We start from the raw sequence: 15,972 nt of genomic DNA on the forward strand, positions 1-15,972 counted from the left end.
GAGGGAGGGAGGGAGGAAGGAAAGGAGGAAGGGAGGAAGGAAGGAAGGAAGGGAGAGAGGGAGGGAGGGAGGGAGGAAGGAAGGAAGGAAGAAGGGAGGGAGGGAGGGAGGGAGGAAGGAAGGAAGGGAGGAAGAAGGGAGGGAGGGAGGGAGAAGAACTATGCCAGCTGAAGTCATAGGATGCTGTAGGTGTGCTGATTAACAAGCTATTGCTCCCAGCTCCCAAAGTACCCTCCTGTGCTCTGCTCTGTGATGCAGGGGCTGAGACCTGCAAGCCTCACCTGCCCTTTGCCACAGGGGCACTAGAAGAGGGGGCGCTTGCTCCCTTTAGTTTGCCTGAATTTCCTGCCAGCCCCAGCAGTGACCTTAACCAGTTCCCTGTGTTAATTCTCTCTGTGAAACTAACTAGAGTAGTTTTCATTTCCCTGCCTGACATCTGACTCATGGATTATAAGAAGCATTTTGACTTTGTAGTGTTAAATGAAGGTCTTAGAACCGATGAGATAAAATATTGCAACAGGGAGACTCATAGAATATCAGGGCTCTCAGTGGCTTTGGAGGTGACCTAATCAACCGTGGTAATGAACCCAGAGGAAGGAAGTTCCTTGCTCAGGGTCATATGGCCAAAGGTGGCAATGGGGGTGGGGGGGATCTGGATCCTGTTCTGGGGATACACAGGCCAGTGGCAGGCTCATCAAACCCCTCCTTTTCTTCCAGGAAATTCACTTTGCTGGTCAACAATGGATTTGCAATTTCCGCCCTGTTGCTGATGGCTTGTTCTCTCCAAGCAGGAGCCTTTGAAATGCTCATCCTGGGACGCTTCATCATGGGCGTGGATGGAGGTGAGCCTTCACCGTGGCAGGAGAGGGGGCAGTAACACATTCCTGGGGCGTGTTTCAAAATGTGAGGGGTACTTCTGGCTGTCACATGCATCCCTACTGATATTGAATTGGCAGAGACCGAGAAAACAAGAACCCTGCATAAAGTGGGGCAGTCCCATGGGATGGACCACCCACCCACGATGCTCCTCTAATGGAGAAGCACTGACTGGGACGGACCCAAAGCAACTCCAAAGACCTGGATGGTCTCTGGCACATCATGAATTCTATTTGTCATCTTCACCATAAAATTCATATTCCAAGTTGTCTGTGGTTTCCAGGGAGTTTTTATGAGGATTATGTTTCCTGTCTGGGCCTCTGACTCATTCATTCTTTTTTTTTTTTTTTTTTTTAACGATGTTTTTTGATTTGTACCATTTTTAAAGTCTTTATTGAATTTGTTACAATATTGCTTCTGTTTTATGTTTTCGGCCTTGAGGCATGTGGGATTTTAGCTCCCCTACCAGGGATCGAACCCACACCCCTGCATTGAAAGACGAAGTCTTAACCACTGGACCCCCAGGGAAGTCCCTCATTCATTCTCATTTATTCACCAAGCAGCATTTACGGAGTACATGCTGTGCCTTGTGGTCTACACTGGGGACACAGTGGTGAACAGGACCCCCCAGTCCCTACCCCTGGAGCTTACGTTCTAGTGGGTGGACAGATATGTAATTAGATATATGAGGTAGATAATGGTAAGCCCTAGGAGGAAAAGAAGCAGCACAGGAAGGTAGCAAGGGCTATTTTAAATAGGACTCAGGGAAGGCTGAGGAGGAAACAAAGGAGCAGAGACGGGAATGAACCAAGGGCAAGAAACAAATGAATATTGTGGGAATTGTGTACCTGGCGGAGAGAAGAGGACAGTGACCCTGAAGTGGAAGCATGCTTGGCAAGTTCAAAGAAGAGTCAGGAGGCCAGTGTGGTGGCGCCTGGTGAGCCAGGGGGAGAGTGGATGCAGATGAGTTGCAGCGGGGCCAGTCAGATCCCACAGGACCTTGTAGGTCCCAGTGAGGACTGTGGATTTGTGCTGAGTGTGATGGGGAGCCGGGGTAGGGTTGGGAGGAATGTGACAAGAGTTGGTTTATGATTCAATAAGATTCCTCCCACTTCTGTGTAGAGAGAAGGTAGGGGGAGGGCAGGAGTGGGGTGGGAAGGCCATCCGCCCCGGGGTGATAGCTATGAGTAGGACAGGATGGCGGCGGTGGAAGTGGTGAGACATGGCCTGATTCTGGCCATGGCCTGTGAGAGTAGGAGCCTCAAAATATATTATCAAAACCAACAAGCCAACCCTACTTTCTTTCTAAATACGCAAATCCATAGAATGTTACTTTCAGGCCTTTGTGGAAAGATCACAAGCTTTAGGATTAGAAACCCCTGGGACTGGATCCCGCCTCTGCTATTTGCCAATTACTGACTTTTGATAAGTTACTGAATGGTTCTGAGCCTCAGTTTCCTCATCTGTAAAATGGAGATAACAATAGCTACCTTGGAGGGCTGTTAAAAGGCTGACATGAAGACGTGTGTGTGTGTGTGTGTGTGTGTGTGTGTGTGTGTGTGTGTGTGTATACATACACTGCCTAATGCTGCTGGAACCTGTATGAAGTCGTTAAGGGCTAGTTCCCTTCCTTCTCCATCTTTTATAAGCTGAGGGCACCAGGCGTTGTGAGTGACGGGAATGACAAGGGAGAGCATGAGAGTAAGAGGCCGTATAGGAGGTCAGGGAGGAAGAGACTTCATTTATTTTCATTGCTTTGCTGGCAGGAAATAATTCAGGATTTTGTAATACCTCAAACTCTCACTATTCAAGTAGAAGGGAGAAGCCTGTAGAAAGAACATTAACTGGAGAGAATACTGGCTGGTGTTCATGTAGAATTTTCTAATTGACCAATCATGTTCATGAACTTCATCACCTTTGATCTCCCACTAACGCTGAAAGGCTGTTATATATATTTTTTTCAACGGCCATGGTTTATTCACCACGACGGACCAAAAGCTGGGTATAGAACAAGCCTCAATAAGTTTGAAAAGATTGAAATCTTTTATTGAAATCATATAAGTATATTCTCTGACCACAGTATAATTAAATTAGAAATCACAAACAATATCTAAGAACCCCCCTAAATTTGGAAAATAATAAAAACACACCTCTAAGTATTACATGAGTCAAAGAGGAAGTTACAAGGGAAATTACAAATATTTTACGCTCTAGAGCCCAGGAGCCACAGCTACTGAGCCCACGTGCTGCAACTATTGAAGCCCGAGCACCTAGAGCCCATGCTCTGCAACAAGAGAGGCCACCACAGTGAGAAGTCCGTGCGCTGCAACGGGGAGTGGCCCCCGCTCGCCCCAGCTAGAGAGAGCTCTCATGTAGCGGTGAGGACCCAAAGCAGCCAAAAATAAAAATTTAAAAAAAAATTAAAAATTAAAAAATATATTTTAACGGAATGATAATGAAAATACAGCATATCAAAATTTGTTGGATGCAGTTAGAGGAAAAGCTATGAATTTTCATGCTTATATTAGAAAAGAACAGGATTTGGTAAACTGCGTGCCTTGGGACAAATTTGGCCTGTAGACAGTTTTTTATGGCCTGTGAGCCAGAGGGTTGCATGCTGAGGGAATTAAGTCAGACAGAGAAAGACAAATACTGTATTTTTTCACTTATACATGGAATCTAGCAAAAAGCAATCAAATGAACAAACATAGCAAAACAGAAATAGACTCATAGATATAGAGAAAAATGGGTGGCTGCCAAAGGGGAAGGGGGTGGGGCATTGGGCAAAATAGATGACAGAGATTAAGAGGTACAAACTTCCAGTTATAAAATAAATAAATCATGGGATGGAATGTACAGCGTAGAGGGTATAGTCAGTGCTATTGCAATAACTTTGTATAACGACAGATCGTGAATAGACTTAGTGGTGATCATTTTGTAATGTATACAAATACTGAATCACTACATGGTACACCTGAAGCTAATATAATATTATAAGCCAGCTGTACTTCAGTGAAACGCTCTTCTGCTGTCATTTTACATATGAGGGCCCTGAGGCTCAGAAACACGAGACAGTAAAGTGGTTAAGGGTGAGGGCTATGGATTAAGCCGGCCTGGATTCTGACACTTACCAAGGTTAACTTCATCAGTTAGGTTTTGCTGCATGAAAAAACAAAACAAAAACATAATGGCTTAAGGCAGTACTCCTTTTGCTGAGCTTACAGTTCTGAGGGTTGGTGGGGCAATTCTAACCTGGGCCAGCCCTGCTGGGCTCTGCTGGGCTCTCTCTCTTATGGCTGAGGTTGGCTGTAGGCCAGTCAGCAGCTGAATGACCTTGGATGTTCTCAGGCTCATGTTTGGTTGCCAGCAGGTGGGCTGGTCTTGGGATCCCGAGGGCTGGCTCATCTCTGTTCCACGTGGTCTCTCACCCACAGATGGGGTGACCCAGCTTCTTCCATGGGGTTTTCAGGGTTCCAATGAGCAGCAAGAGGAACAAGTCCCAGTGTGCAAGCGCTTATCAAGTCTGCTTGGACACATCTGCCAGAGTCCCACTGGCCAAGGTGAGTCCCATGACCGGATGCAGAGTCAGGGTCAGAGGCATCTAACCACCCAAGGATGTGGACTCAGGGAGCACGGACAAAGTGGAGACCACACAGCAGCAGTCTGCCTCCCTGTCTTAGCCCCTTTCTCTCATCTGGCGAAGGGGAATACTCCTAAGCCTCCCTTGTTAGGGAATGTAAAACTTAATGGTATGCTGTCTGTGCAAAACAAGTACATTCCAGGCCCCCATTACCTTCCCCCAACACCAATAATGGTATCGTTGCCATTATTGTTGTTGTTATCATTTTTATTCTTAGTTAATACGATGCAGATGCCGGATTTGGACCGATGGTCGGGTTTCGAAGACCCTGCCTGCTCAGGAGAAAGTGTGGTGAGATGGGAGCATCTAAAATTCCTTTTCTAATGGAGGCCACTGAAGTCTCTCTTTCTGGCAGCTTTGTATTTTACCCATTTAGCCTCTTTCCTGCTGCTTTGCTTGTCTAGCTATTCTGGGGGAGGTGACACTTACTACTTACACATAACTGGTTGCTCTCTGAATTTCCTTAATTAAAAATAAGCTGAGTATCTTTTCCAACCACAATGCTATGAGACTAGATATCAATTACAGGAAAAAAACTGTAAAAAATGCAAACACATGGAGGCTAAACAATACGCTACTAAATAACCAAGAGATCACTGCAGAAATCAAAGAGGAAATCAAAATATACCTAGAAACAAATAACAATGAAAACACCATGGCCCAAAACCTATGGGATGCAGCAAAAGCAGTTCCAAGAGGGAGGTTTACAGCAACACAATCCTACCTCAAGAAACAAGAAAAATCTCAGATGAACAACCTAACCTTACACCTAAAGCAATTAGAGAAAGAAGAACAAAAAAACCCCAAAGTTAGCAGAAGGAAAGAAATCATAAAGATCAGATCAGAAATAAATGAAAAAGAAATGAAGGAAACAATAGCAAAGATCAATAAAACTAAAAGCTGATTCTTTGAGAAGATAAACAAAATTGATAAACCGTTAGCCAGACTCATCAAGAAAAAAAGGAAGAAGACTCAAATCAACAGAATTAGAAATGAAAAAGGAGAAGTAACAACTAACAATGCAGGAATACAAAGGATCATGAGAGATTACTACAGGCAACTATATGCCAATAAAATGGACAACCTTGAAGAAATGGACAAATTCTGAGAAAAGCACAATGTTCTGAGACTGAACCAGGAAAAAATAGAAAATATGAACAGACCAATCACAAGCACTGAAACTAAAACTGTGATTAAAAATCTTCCAACAAACAAAAGCACAGGAGCAGATGGATTCACAGGTGAATTCTATCAAACATTTAGAGAAGAGCTAACACCCATCCTTCTCAAACTCTTCCAAATTATAGCAGAGGGAGGAACACTCCCAAACTCATTCTATGAGGCCACCATCACCTTGATACCAAAACCAGACAAAGATGTCAAAAAAAAGAAAATTACAGGCCAATATCACTGATGAACATAGATGTAAAAATCCTCAACAAAATACTAGCAAACAGAGGCCAGCAGCACATTAAAAGGATCATACACCATGATCAAGTGGGGTTTATCCCAGGAATGCAAGGATTCTTTAAAATATGCAAATCAGTCAAGATGATATACCATATTAACAAATTGAAGGAGAAAAAGCATATGATCATCTCAATAGACGCAGACAAAGCTTTTGACAAAATTCAACACCGATTTATTATAAAAACTCTCCAGAAAGTAGGCACAGAGGGAACTTACCTCAACATAATAAAGGCCATATATGACAATCCCAGAGCCAACATCATTCTCAATGGTGAAAAACTGAAACCATTTCCTCTAAGATCAGGGACAAGACAAGGTTGCCCACTCTCACCACTCTTATTCAACATAGTTTTGGAAGTTTTAGACACAGCAATCAGAGAAATAAAAGGAATCCAAATTGGAAAAGAAGAAATAAAACTGTCACTGTTTTCAGATGACATGATACTATACATAGAGAATCCTAAAGATGCTACCAGAAAACTACTAGAGCTAATCAATGAATTTGGTAAAGTAGCAGGATACAAAATTAATGCACAGAAATCTCTTGCATTCCTATACACTAACGACAAAAAATCTGAAAAAGAAATTAAAGAAACACTCCCATTTACCATTGCAATGAAAAGAATAAAATACCTAGGAGTAAACCTACCTAAGGAGACAAAAGACGTGTATGCAGAAAACTATAAGCCACCGATGAAAGCAATTAAACATGATACAAACAGATGGAGAAATATACCATGTTCTTGGATTGGAAGAATCAACACTGTGAAAATGACTATCCTACCCAAAGCAATCTACAGATTCAATGCAATCCCTGTCAAACTACCAATGGTATTTATCACAGAACTAGAACAAAAAATTTCACAATTTGTATGGAAACACAAAAGACCCTGAATAGCCAAAATGATCTTGAGAAAGAAAAACGGAGCTGGAGGAATCAGGCTCCCTGAATTCAGACAATACTACAAAGCTACAGTAATCAAGACAGTATGGTACTGGCACAAAAACAGAAATATAGATCATTGGAACAGGACAGAAAACCCAGAGATAAACCCATGCACATATGGTCATCTAATTTATGACAAAGGAGGCAAGAGTATACAGTGGAGAAAAGACAGCGTCTTCAAAAAGTGGTGCTGGGAAAACTGGACAGCTACATGTAAAAGAGTGAAATTAGAACACTCCCCAACACCATACACAAAAATAAACTCAAAATGGATTAAAGACCTAAATGTAAGGCCAGACACTATAAAACTCTTAGAGGAAAACATAGGCAGAACACTCTATGACATAAATCACAGCAAGATCCTTTTTGACCCACTTCCTAGAGAAATGGAAATAAAAACAAAAATAAACAAATGGGACCTAATAAACTTAAAAGCTTTTGCACAGTAAAGGAAACCATAAACAAGACAAAAAGACAACCCTCAGAATGGGAGAAAATATTTGCAAAGGAAGCAACTGACAAAGGATTAATCTCCAAAATTTACAAGCAGCTCATGCAGCTCAATATCAAAAAAAACCAAACAATCCAATCCAAAAATGGGCAGAAGACCTAAATAGACATTTCTCCAAAGAAGATACACAGATTGCCAGCAAACACATGAAAGGATGCTCAACATCACTAATCATTAGAGAAATGCAAATCAAAACTACAATGAGGTATCACCTCACACCAGTCAGAATGGCCATCATCAAAAAATCTACAAACAGTAAATGCTGGAGAGGGTGTGGAGAAAAGGGAACCTCTTGCACTGTTGGTGGGAATGTAAATTGATACAACCACTATGGAGAACAGTATGTAGGTTCCTCAAAAAACTAAAAATAGAACTACCATATGACCCAGCAATCCCACTACTGGGCATACACCCTGAGCAAACCATAATTCAAAAAGAGTCATGAACCACAATGCTCATTGTAGCACTGTTTACAATGGAAGCAACCTAAGTGTCCATTGACAGATGAATGGATAAAGAAGATGTGGCACATATATACAATGGAATATTACTCAGCCATAAAAAGAAACGAAATTGAGTTATTTGTAGTGAGGTGGATCGACCTAGAGACTGTCATACAGAGTGAAGTAAGTCGGAAAGAGAAAAACAAATACCGTATGCTAACACATATATATGGAATCTAAAAAAAAAAGAGTTCTGAAGAACCTAGGGGTAGGACAGGAATAAAGACGCAGACGTAGAGAATGGACTTGAGGACACGGGGATGGCGAAGCGTAGGCTGAGACGAAGTGAGAGAGTGGCATTGACATATATACACTATCATATGTAAAACAGATAGCTAGTGGGAAGCAGCCGCATAGCACAGGGAGATCAGCTCGGTGCTGTGTGACCACCTAGAGGGGTGGGATAGGGAGGGTGGGAGGGAAATGCAAGAGGGAGGGGATATGGGGATGTATGTATACGTAGAGCTGATTCACTTTGTTATACAGCAGAAACTAACACAGCAGTGTATAGCAATTATACCTCAATAAAGATGTTAAAAAAAATAAGCTGATTCAAAGAGAGATGCCATTTTTACAAAACCGCATATTCAAGACAAACGTCTTTTAGACCATTTGTCCTATGAGCTTTTCAAAAAGAAACAGAAAAAAAAGTAAAATCAACAGGTGGGGAAAAAATGCACTCCTGATTTCTGGAATGTGGCCTCTTGGAGTTGAGCCAAGACGTGGAAGCTTTGTGTCATCTATTCTCACCAAACCCTCTCAAAGCAGAGAGACAGATGTGAGGGCATTTAAGGTGAGGCAATTGGTCAGAAAGAAAGAAAATTGCTGGTTATGAGGTGAATTGCTGCCCTGCTTGAAATAAATAATTTAAAGCCAAATGAGAAGCCCGGAGGATTTTCAGGTGGCTGTGCTGCTCAAACCAGGTCCTCGGGGGGAATATTTGGAACCATTGCAGAAAACATCAGACTGAAGTGTCCTATTTCTAAAAGGCTTGGAGCAAAAATAAACACACTATTTTTACATTGAAACAAACATGATGAAGCATGGCGTTGGAGGGCAAATCCTTGCTGATTGTAAAGTCAAGGTAAAAGAGTGCAGAGGTGTTTTGTGTTTGTGGACGATTGTGTTGGACAGGTTCCTGCCACAGCGTTCCCAGTGCTGTCCACACTCCCAGGGGTGCAAGCCCACATCTCCTGCATTAGCACCTCTACAGTGGACAAGCCCAAGTCTGCTGCATTAAGAACTCTCCAGTGACAAGTTCATATCTGCTGCATTAAGTGCTCTCTAGTGGACAAGTTCAAGCAGCAGCGTTTAGAGAATCATATGGCATGGACATGAAATCAGGGGCAAGGACTTGACTTCAAGTTCTGGCTCTATCACTGACTTGCCAGGTGACCTTGGGGCCATCAGTTCGCCTCTCTGGGCCTCAGTGATGTAATCTAGAAAATAAGGAGAATGAACTCTGGTAGCTGAGGTTTCCACCAGCTCTAAAAATCTGCTCTGGCTCCTTTTCGTTCTCCCCTTAGAGCTACTACCATGAATGTCCTCTTTAGGCTTCCAGACCTCACATGCCACATGTAGCTCTATCGTCTACTAATTAAATAACACCACAGTATAGGAGACTGAGAAATAAAGGCATAGGGCAGAAACACTGGCTCTCCTGGCTGGTGGGGTCAGCCCATGTATGTCATGTGTGGACTTACCCAGCTACCTCTGCCACAAGCTCCCAGCAATGGTGTGCACCACTCTGACAAGCAAATGATTTATTATTTATCATTATTCTGCCTACTGCTCCCAAAGGTGTTCACATCCTATTCCCTGGAACCCGTGAATATGTTAGCTTACATGGCAAAAGGGACTTTGCAGATGTGATTAAATTCAGGACCTTGAGATGAATAGGTTATCCTGGATTCTCCAGGCAGGTCCAGTGTAATCACAGGAGTCCTTGTAAGTGAAAGGGGGAGGAGGGGAGCCAGAGTCAGAGAAAGGAGGCGAGATGATGAAAGCAGAGACTGGAGTGACGCAGTTGCTGGCACTGAGGATGGAAGGGGCCATGAGCCAAGGAGTGTAGGTGTCCCTAGAAGGTGGAAAAGGCAAGAAAATGGACTATTCCCTAGAGCCTCCAGAAAGACCACAGCCCTGCCAACATGTTGATTTTAGCCCATTTTGGACCCATGAGTCCCATTTTGCCCCACAGAACTGTCTGAAAATAAATTTAAGTTACTAAGTTCTTGGCAATTTGCTATGGCAGCAATAGGAAACCAACAAAAACACTAATAATATTATTAATTTATTACTATGACTTGAGTCAGATTTTAACATGACAAAGAGAGGGTAAGGTGCTCAAAAGAAATGGATTCTAGTCCTAGCCTTTCTACTTACTAGCCCGGTGGCCTGAGAAAAGCCTCTTTTGCACATAAAGTAGAGATAATGACATCTACCTAACAATATTCAGGTACTAAACAGGTGTGTGTGTCTATGTGTGTCTATGTCTGTGTGTGTGTCTGTGTTTGTTTGTGTCTGTGTGTTTGTGTGTCTGTGTGTGTGTGTCTCTATGTATGACTGTCTCTGTGTGTCTCTGTGTCCGTGTGTGTGTTTCCCTTCAATAGCACAACTCTCTTGGACTCAGAGCTCTACCTGCATTTGCATGTGAGGAGATGGAGCCTCAGGGGCTACCTTGCCAAGGTCTCACAGTTCAGATGTGTCTGGGCCAAGGTGGGAGCCAGGTGTGCCTGACTCCACACTTTTCCTAAATTGCTCGGCTTAGAGGAACCAGAGGGATAATGTGGGTCAGGACTTTTCTCTTTCCGTTTTTCCTGTGCAATGATTACTCATTACTTATATTTAAATGGACTCATTTTTTTTTAAGTTAAATAAATAGATTTGAGAAGCAAATAAAATACATCCTGGCCTGTAAGGCAGGCCCTAAATGGTCTCCACCCCCCTCCCGCCCGTTCCCTCTCTGAACCACCAACATGTGGCCTCAGGGACCACCCTATGTGAAACTGCAACTCTCCCCACCCCGGGCATCCCTGTCCTCCCTCCCCACTTGATGTTTCCCTAGAGCTCTTACCACCATCTAGCAGGCAGCACACTCTTCATGCTTATGCTCAGCCTCCCTCCAGTACCTCCCTCCCCAAGATGCAACTACACGACAGCAAGGCTTTTTTACCTGTTTCATTCATTGCCATTGCCTTGGCTTCTAACAATGACGACCTCTCAGTATACACTCAGTAAATATTTGTTGAATGGAGAACAAACCATTTCTTTGCCATATATATATATATATATATATATATATATATATAGAGAGAGAGAGAGAGAGAGAGAGAGAGAGAGACAGAAGGGAGGAAGAGAGAGTTCTGCTTTTAAAATAAAATGGTTAGAAAAAGCATTTGTTTAAAGGTATCAGACAGCTACCGAGGCAGGGGGGACTTATAGGACCACAATCTGGGAAAGGAGTGAAACCCAGAGAGGTAAGCCCTGCATTTGGGGCAACTTTTCCTCTAGAGGTATCTCCCAATTCCAGAATGATGGCTGAGAATCTGAGATGCTTAGTAGACCTTCCAACAGACTCATGGGGCTGAGGAGGAGGAATTGGAGTTGAACTCCTGACAGGTAGGAAGGTCGCTAGTCACCACAGGGCTACACCATAGGAGCAAGAGTGAATCATAAATAGACCAGATCTTCAAATCACTTCAATCACCAACGGATTTGTGGTAAGCTGGGATTGCTAATGCCTCTAGCCTCTCATCCTGCCAGACGCATACATCCAGAACCTCAAATTATTTTTACAGTTTTCATATACACTCTGATATTCAATCCAAAGTAGCCAGACATACAAGGAGAAAACCAAGAGAAATAACATCAAAAATAAACTGATAGTGATTCTGAAAATAGCAGTATTAGACACAGCCATTAAAATAATTATGCTTAATATGTTCAGATAATCAAGAGATAACGTCAAGAATTTTGGCATAGAAATGGAAGCTATATTTGGACTTACCAAATCGAAATTCTGGGACTAAAAAATACAAAAACTGAAAAATGCAAAAAATGCAAGAACTTAATGAATGGTTTTACCAGCAGATAGCATGCACCCGAAGCAAGAATCAGGGAACTAAAGCATCAAAGATCAGAAGAAAGCATCCAGGTTGAAGCATGAAAACACAGAAAAGAGGGTAAGAAATGTCTGGGAAATTGTAAAGATGTCTAACATACATTAGTTGGAAAATCAGAAAGAGAGTAGACAGAGGATGGAGAAAAAGCAATTTTTGGAAGATAATGGCCAACATTTTTTTTTTTTTCCTGATGAAAAGCCACAAGTCCAAGAAGCACTATGGATCCCTAGTAGGGTAAAAACAAAGAAAACCACAACTCTGCACAGCTTAGTAAAACTTCTGACAACCAAGGGCAAACAGAAAGTTATTCTGAAAAACAATCAGGTTAAAAAGATATGTTACCTTCAAATAAGTAAGAATAAAATGAAAAGCTGGCTTTTCAACAAAAACAATGGAAGACATAAAAACAGCAAAATGATATTTTCAAAGAGCCGAAAGAAAATAACTGCCAACCTAGAATTCTCCAACCAGTGAAAATATCTTTCAAAAATAAAGGTGAAATGAAAACACCTTTTCAGTCAAACAAAAGCTAATAAAATTTATCCCTAGCACACTTGCACGAAAGAAACTAATAACGGAAATATAAGTAGAAAATCCTCATATGTTTGGAAATTAAGATGTAAGTGATGTGTACTTCTAAGTAACCAGGGGACAAAAAAGAAATCACAATGGAAATTTTAAAGTAGTTTGAATTAAATGATTATGAAAATACCACATAAGGCATATCAAATTTTGTCAGCTACAGCTAAAGCCGTGTTTAGAGTAAAATTTATAACCTCAAATGCATATAGTCTAAAACATGAAAGGCTGAAAATCAATGATCTAATATTTCATCTCAAAGAAGTTAGAAAAAGAATTTTCATTAGAGAACATCAGCAAAGACAAGTGAGTTCTAGAAAAGATTAATAAAATTGATAAACCCCTTGCAAGACTGTTTATAAAAAGAGAGAAAAGGAATTGATAACTAATGCTATTGGGTTGGCCAAAAAGTTCGTTTGTGTTTTTCCGTAAGATCAGAATGGATAGATCCTGAAGCATTAAAAACATAAGAATATATCATGAACATGTTTATAAAATATATTTGAAAACTTTAGATAAATGTACAAATGCCAAAAAAGAAAAAACTTACCAATACTGACTTAAGAAAAAATAGAATTTCTGTATAGTCCTATTCTATTAAATAAGTTGAACATGTAATTTAAAACCTTTTAACAAAGGAAATGCAAGGCCCATATGGCTTCTTTAAGAAAGAATAACACTAACACCATACAATCATTTCCAGAGGGGACACTCCCCAACTCATTTTATAAAATGAATGTATCCTTGATTGTATATCCTAATAGGAGCTTTACAAGAAAGGAAAATTACAGGCCAATATCATTATACAAAACAATGATTTGGCAGTCATATATGTATACATTTTCAGTTTTCCATACATGTGCACCAAAAGACTTATACAAGAATATTTGTGGGGCACTATTAGTATTTTTAAAATTTATTTTATTGAAGCATAGTTGATTTCCAATGTTGTATTAGTTTCCAGTGTACAGCAAAGCAACTCAGTTATGCATATATCTAATAGTTTGTATCTGCTAATCCCAAACTACCAATCCATCCCTCCCCAACCCTGCTTTGGCAACCACAAGTCTGTTCTAAAGAAATTGTCTGTGAGTCGATTTCTGTTTGCTAAACAAGTTCATTTGTGTCATATCTTAGATTCCACATATAAGTGATATCACTTGGTATTTGTCTTTCTCTTTCTGACTTCACTTAGTATGATAATCTCTAGTTGCATCCATGTTGCTGCAAATGGCATTATTTTGTTCTTTTTTATGGCTGAGTAATATTCCACTGTATATATGTGCCACATCTTCTTTATCCATTCATCTGTCGATGGACATTTAGGTTGCTTCCATGTCTTGGCTGTTGTAAATAGGGTCACTATTAGTGTTAACCCCAGACTGTCCATCAATAGTAGGGTGGATAAATTGTGGAATACTTACACATTGGAATACTACACAGCAATGAAAACAGACAGATTAGAGCTACATGCTACAACACTGATGCCTTTCACAAACATAATATCAGCAAAAGAGGCAAGAAATAAAAGAAGTACATATTCTCTGATTCCATATGCTAATCTTTGGTGATTGCAGTTAGGCTGGTGGTGATCTTTGGGAAGGAGGGGAAGGATAGTGATTCTGAGGGAGCACAGCATGGGGGCTTTCTGGGGTGTTGGTCTTGTTGATTCTTTTTTTTTTTTTTTTTTGCAGTACGTGGGCCTCTCACTGTTGTGGCCTCTCCCGCTGCGGAGCACAAGCTCCGGACGTGCAGGTTCAGTGGCCATGACTCATGGGCCCAGCTGCTCTGCAGCATGTGGGATCTTCCCAGACCGGGGCACGAACCCGTGTCCCCTGCATCAGCAGGAGGACTGTCAACCACTGTGCCACCAGGGAAGCCCATAAGTTGATTCTTGACCCGGGTGGAGGTTACACAGGTGTATACATTTTGTGATGATTCATCAAACTGCACACATATTATTTGTGCAATTTAAAAATGTGTGTCATACTTAAATCTTCAAATTTAAGTTTATATTCAGTGAAACGCTTAGTTTTGGACTGGACTCAAATTTTTCTGCAACCCCATAGAAAAATGCAATTATCCAGTTGTCCCTAGAGTATTTCCTGCAACATCTTTGAGTGCCCTTAGACAATATTTTCCCTCAATCCCTTCTGCTTTGTATGGGCTAAAATGCTACTTCTGGAACTGGACTCTAGGAGGAATCTGGAAATTAGGCTAGCTCTGTGTGAGGGAGCCTATCCCCAGTTGCTCCTTTCATTGCATCAGGCCACGTACCCTGAGGAAGCGGAAGACTGTAAAGTGGTTCTGGAAGTTGTGAACTCCTCGGTAGATTGGAACTGTTGTTGATGTTTTAGATGAGAGGCACTCTGCCCTCTGTGCACTTGGAGTCTGCAGCCCCTGTAGGACTAGCCTTTGAGGCCTGTTCCCATAGACCACAGTTATAACCGCACCAGCCTGCCCATCTGCAACTCCCAACCACTGGCGACCCCAGCAACCTCACCTTTACCGCAGCCTTGGTTAAATAAATAACGGTAGAGTGAAAGTGCCTTGGGGACCCAATAGACTTTGATCAAGCACATGTGCTGGGTCCGGTGCTGTTCTCCGAAGGAAATTTTCTGTGGCTGGAAGTGGGGAAACAGACAATATACAAGTGCAGGTGACCCTTGAACGTGGTGGTTAGCGGTGCCGACCCTCAGTGCAGTCGAAAATTCACGCGCAACTTTACAGTCGACCCTCCATACATGTGGTTCTGCATCTGCGAATTCAACATCGGATTGTGTGGCACTGTAGTACGTATTTAGTGAAAAAAAATGTGAGTATAAGTGGACCTGCATGGTTCAAAGCCATGCTGTTCAAGGGTCCCCTGTAAATACCGAACAAGATACTTTCAAAAAGCACTGAGTGCCATGAGGAACATAAGACAGGATGGAGAGATAAGGAGTGACGGGGAGGGATTGATTTTGACAGGTGAAGGCCTCCATGAGGAGGTATGGCAGTTTTCTATGGCTGCTGTCACCAAAAACCACAACTGGGGGGGCTGAAAACAACAGAAATTATGCTCTCAGAGTTCTGGAGGCCAGAAGCCCAAAATCAAGGTATCTGCAGGGTTGGTCCCTTCTGGCGGCTCTGAAGGAAAATCTGTTTCATGCCTCTCCTGGCTTCTGGTGCTGCCGGGAAGCCTTGGCATTCCCTGGCTTGTGGCAGCATCACTCCAATCTCTGTCTCCATCTTCACGCGCCCCTCTTCCCTCTGTGTCTCCCTGTGTCTTATCATCTTATAAGGACACCAGTCATTGGGTTTAGGGCCCACCCTAATCCAGTGTG

General features: G+C 42.0%; 1 protein-coding gene across 1 annotated transcript in view; it reads left to right on the top strand.

Moving 5' to 3' along the window:
- Positions 1–15,972, top strand: part of SLC2A9 (solute carrier family 2 member 9) — a 187,919-nt gene that overhangs the window by 36,011 nt on the left and 135,936 nt on the right. The window contains 1 exon segment of the mRNA XM_029235473.1: positions 718–842. Coding sequence (XP_029091306.1) covers positions 718–842 — 125 coding nt within the window.

Source organism: Monodon monoceros, unplaced genomic scaffold (genome assembly GCF_005190385.1).
Source record: "Monodon monoceros isolate NGI ecotype Baffin Bay Population unplaced genomic scaffold, NGI_Narwhal_1 Super_Scaffold_20, whole genome shotgun sequence".
Lineage (NCBI taxonomy): Eukaryota > Metazoa > Chordata > Mammalia > Artiodactyla > Monodontidae > Monodon > Monodon monoceros.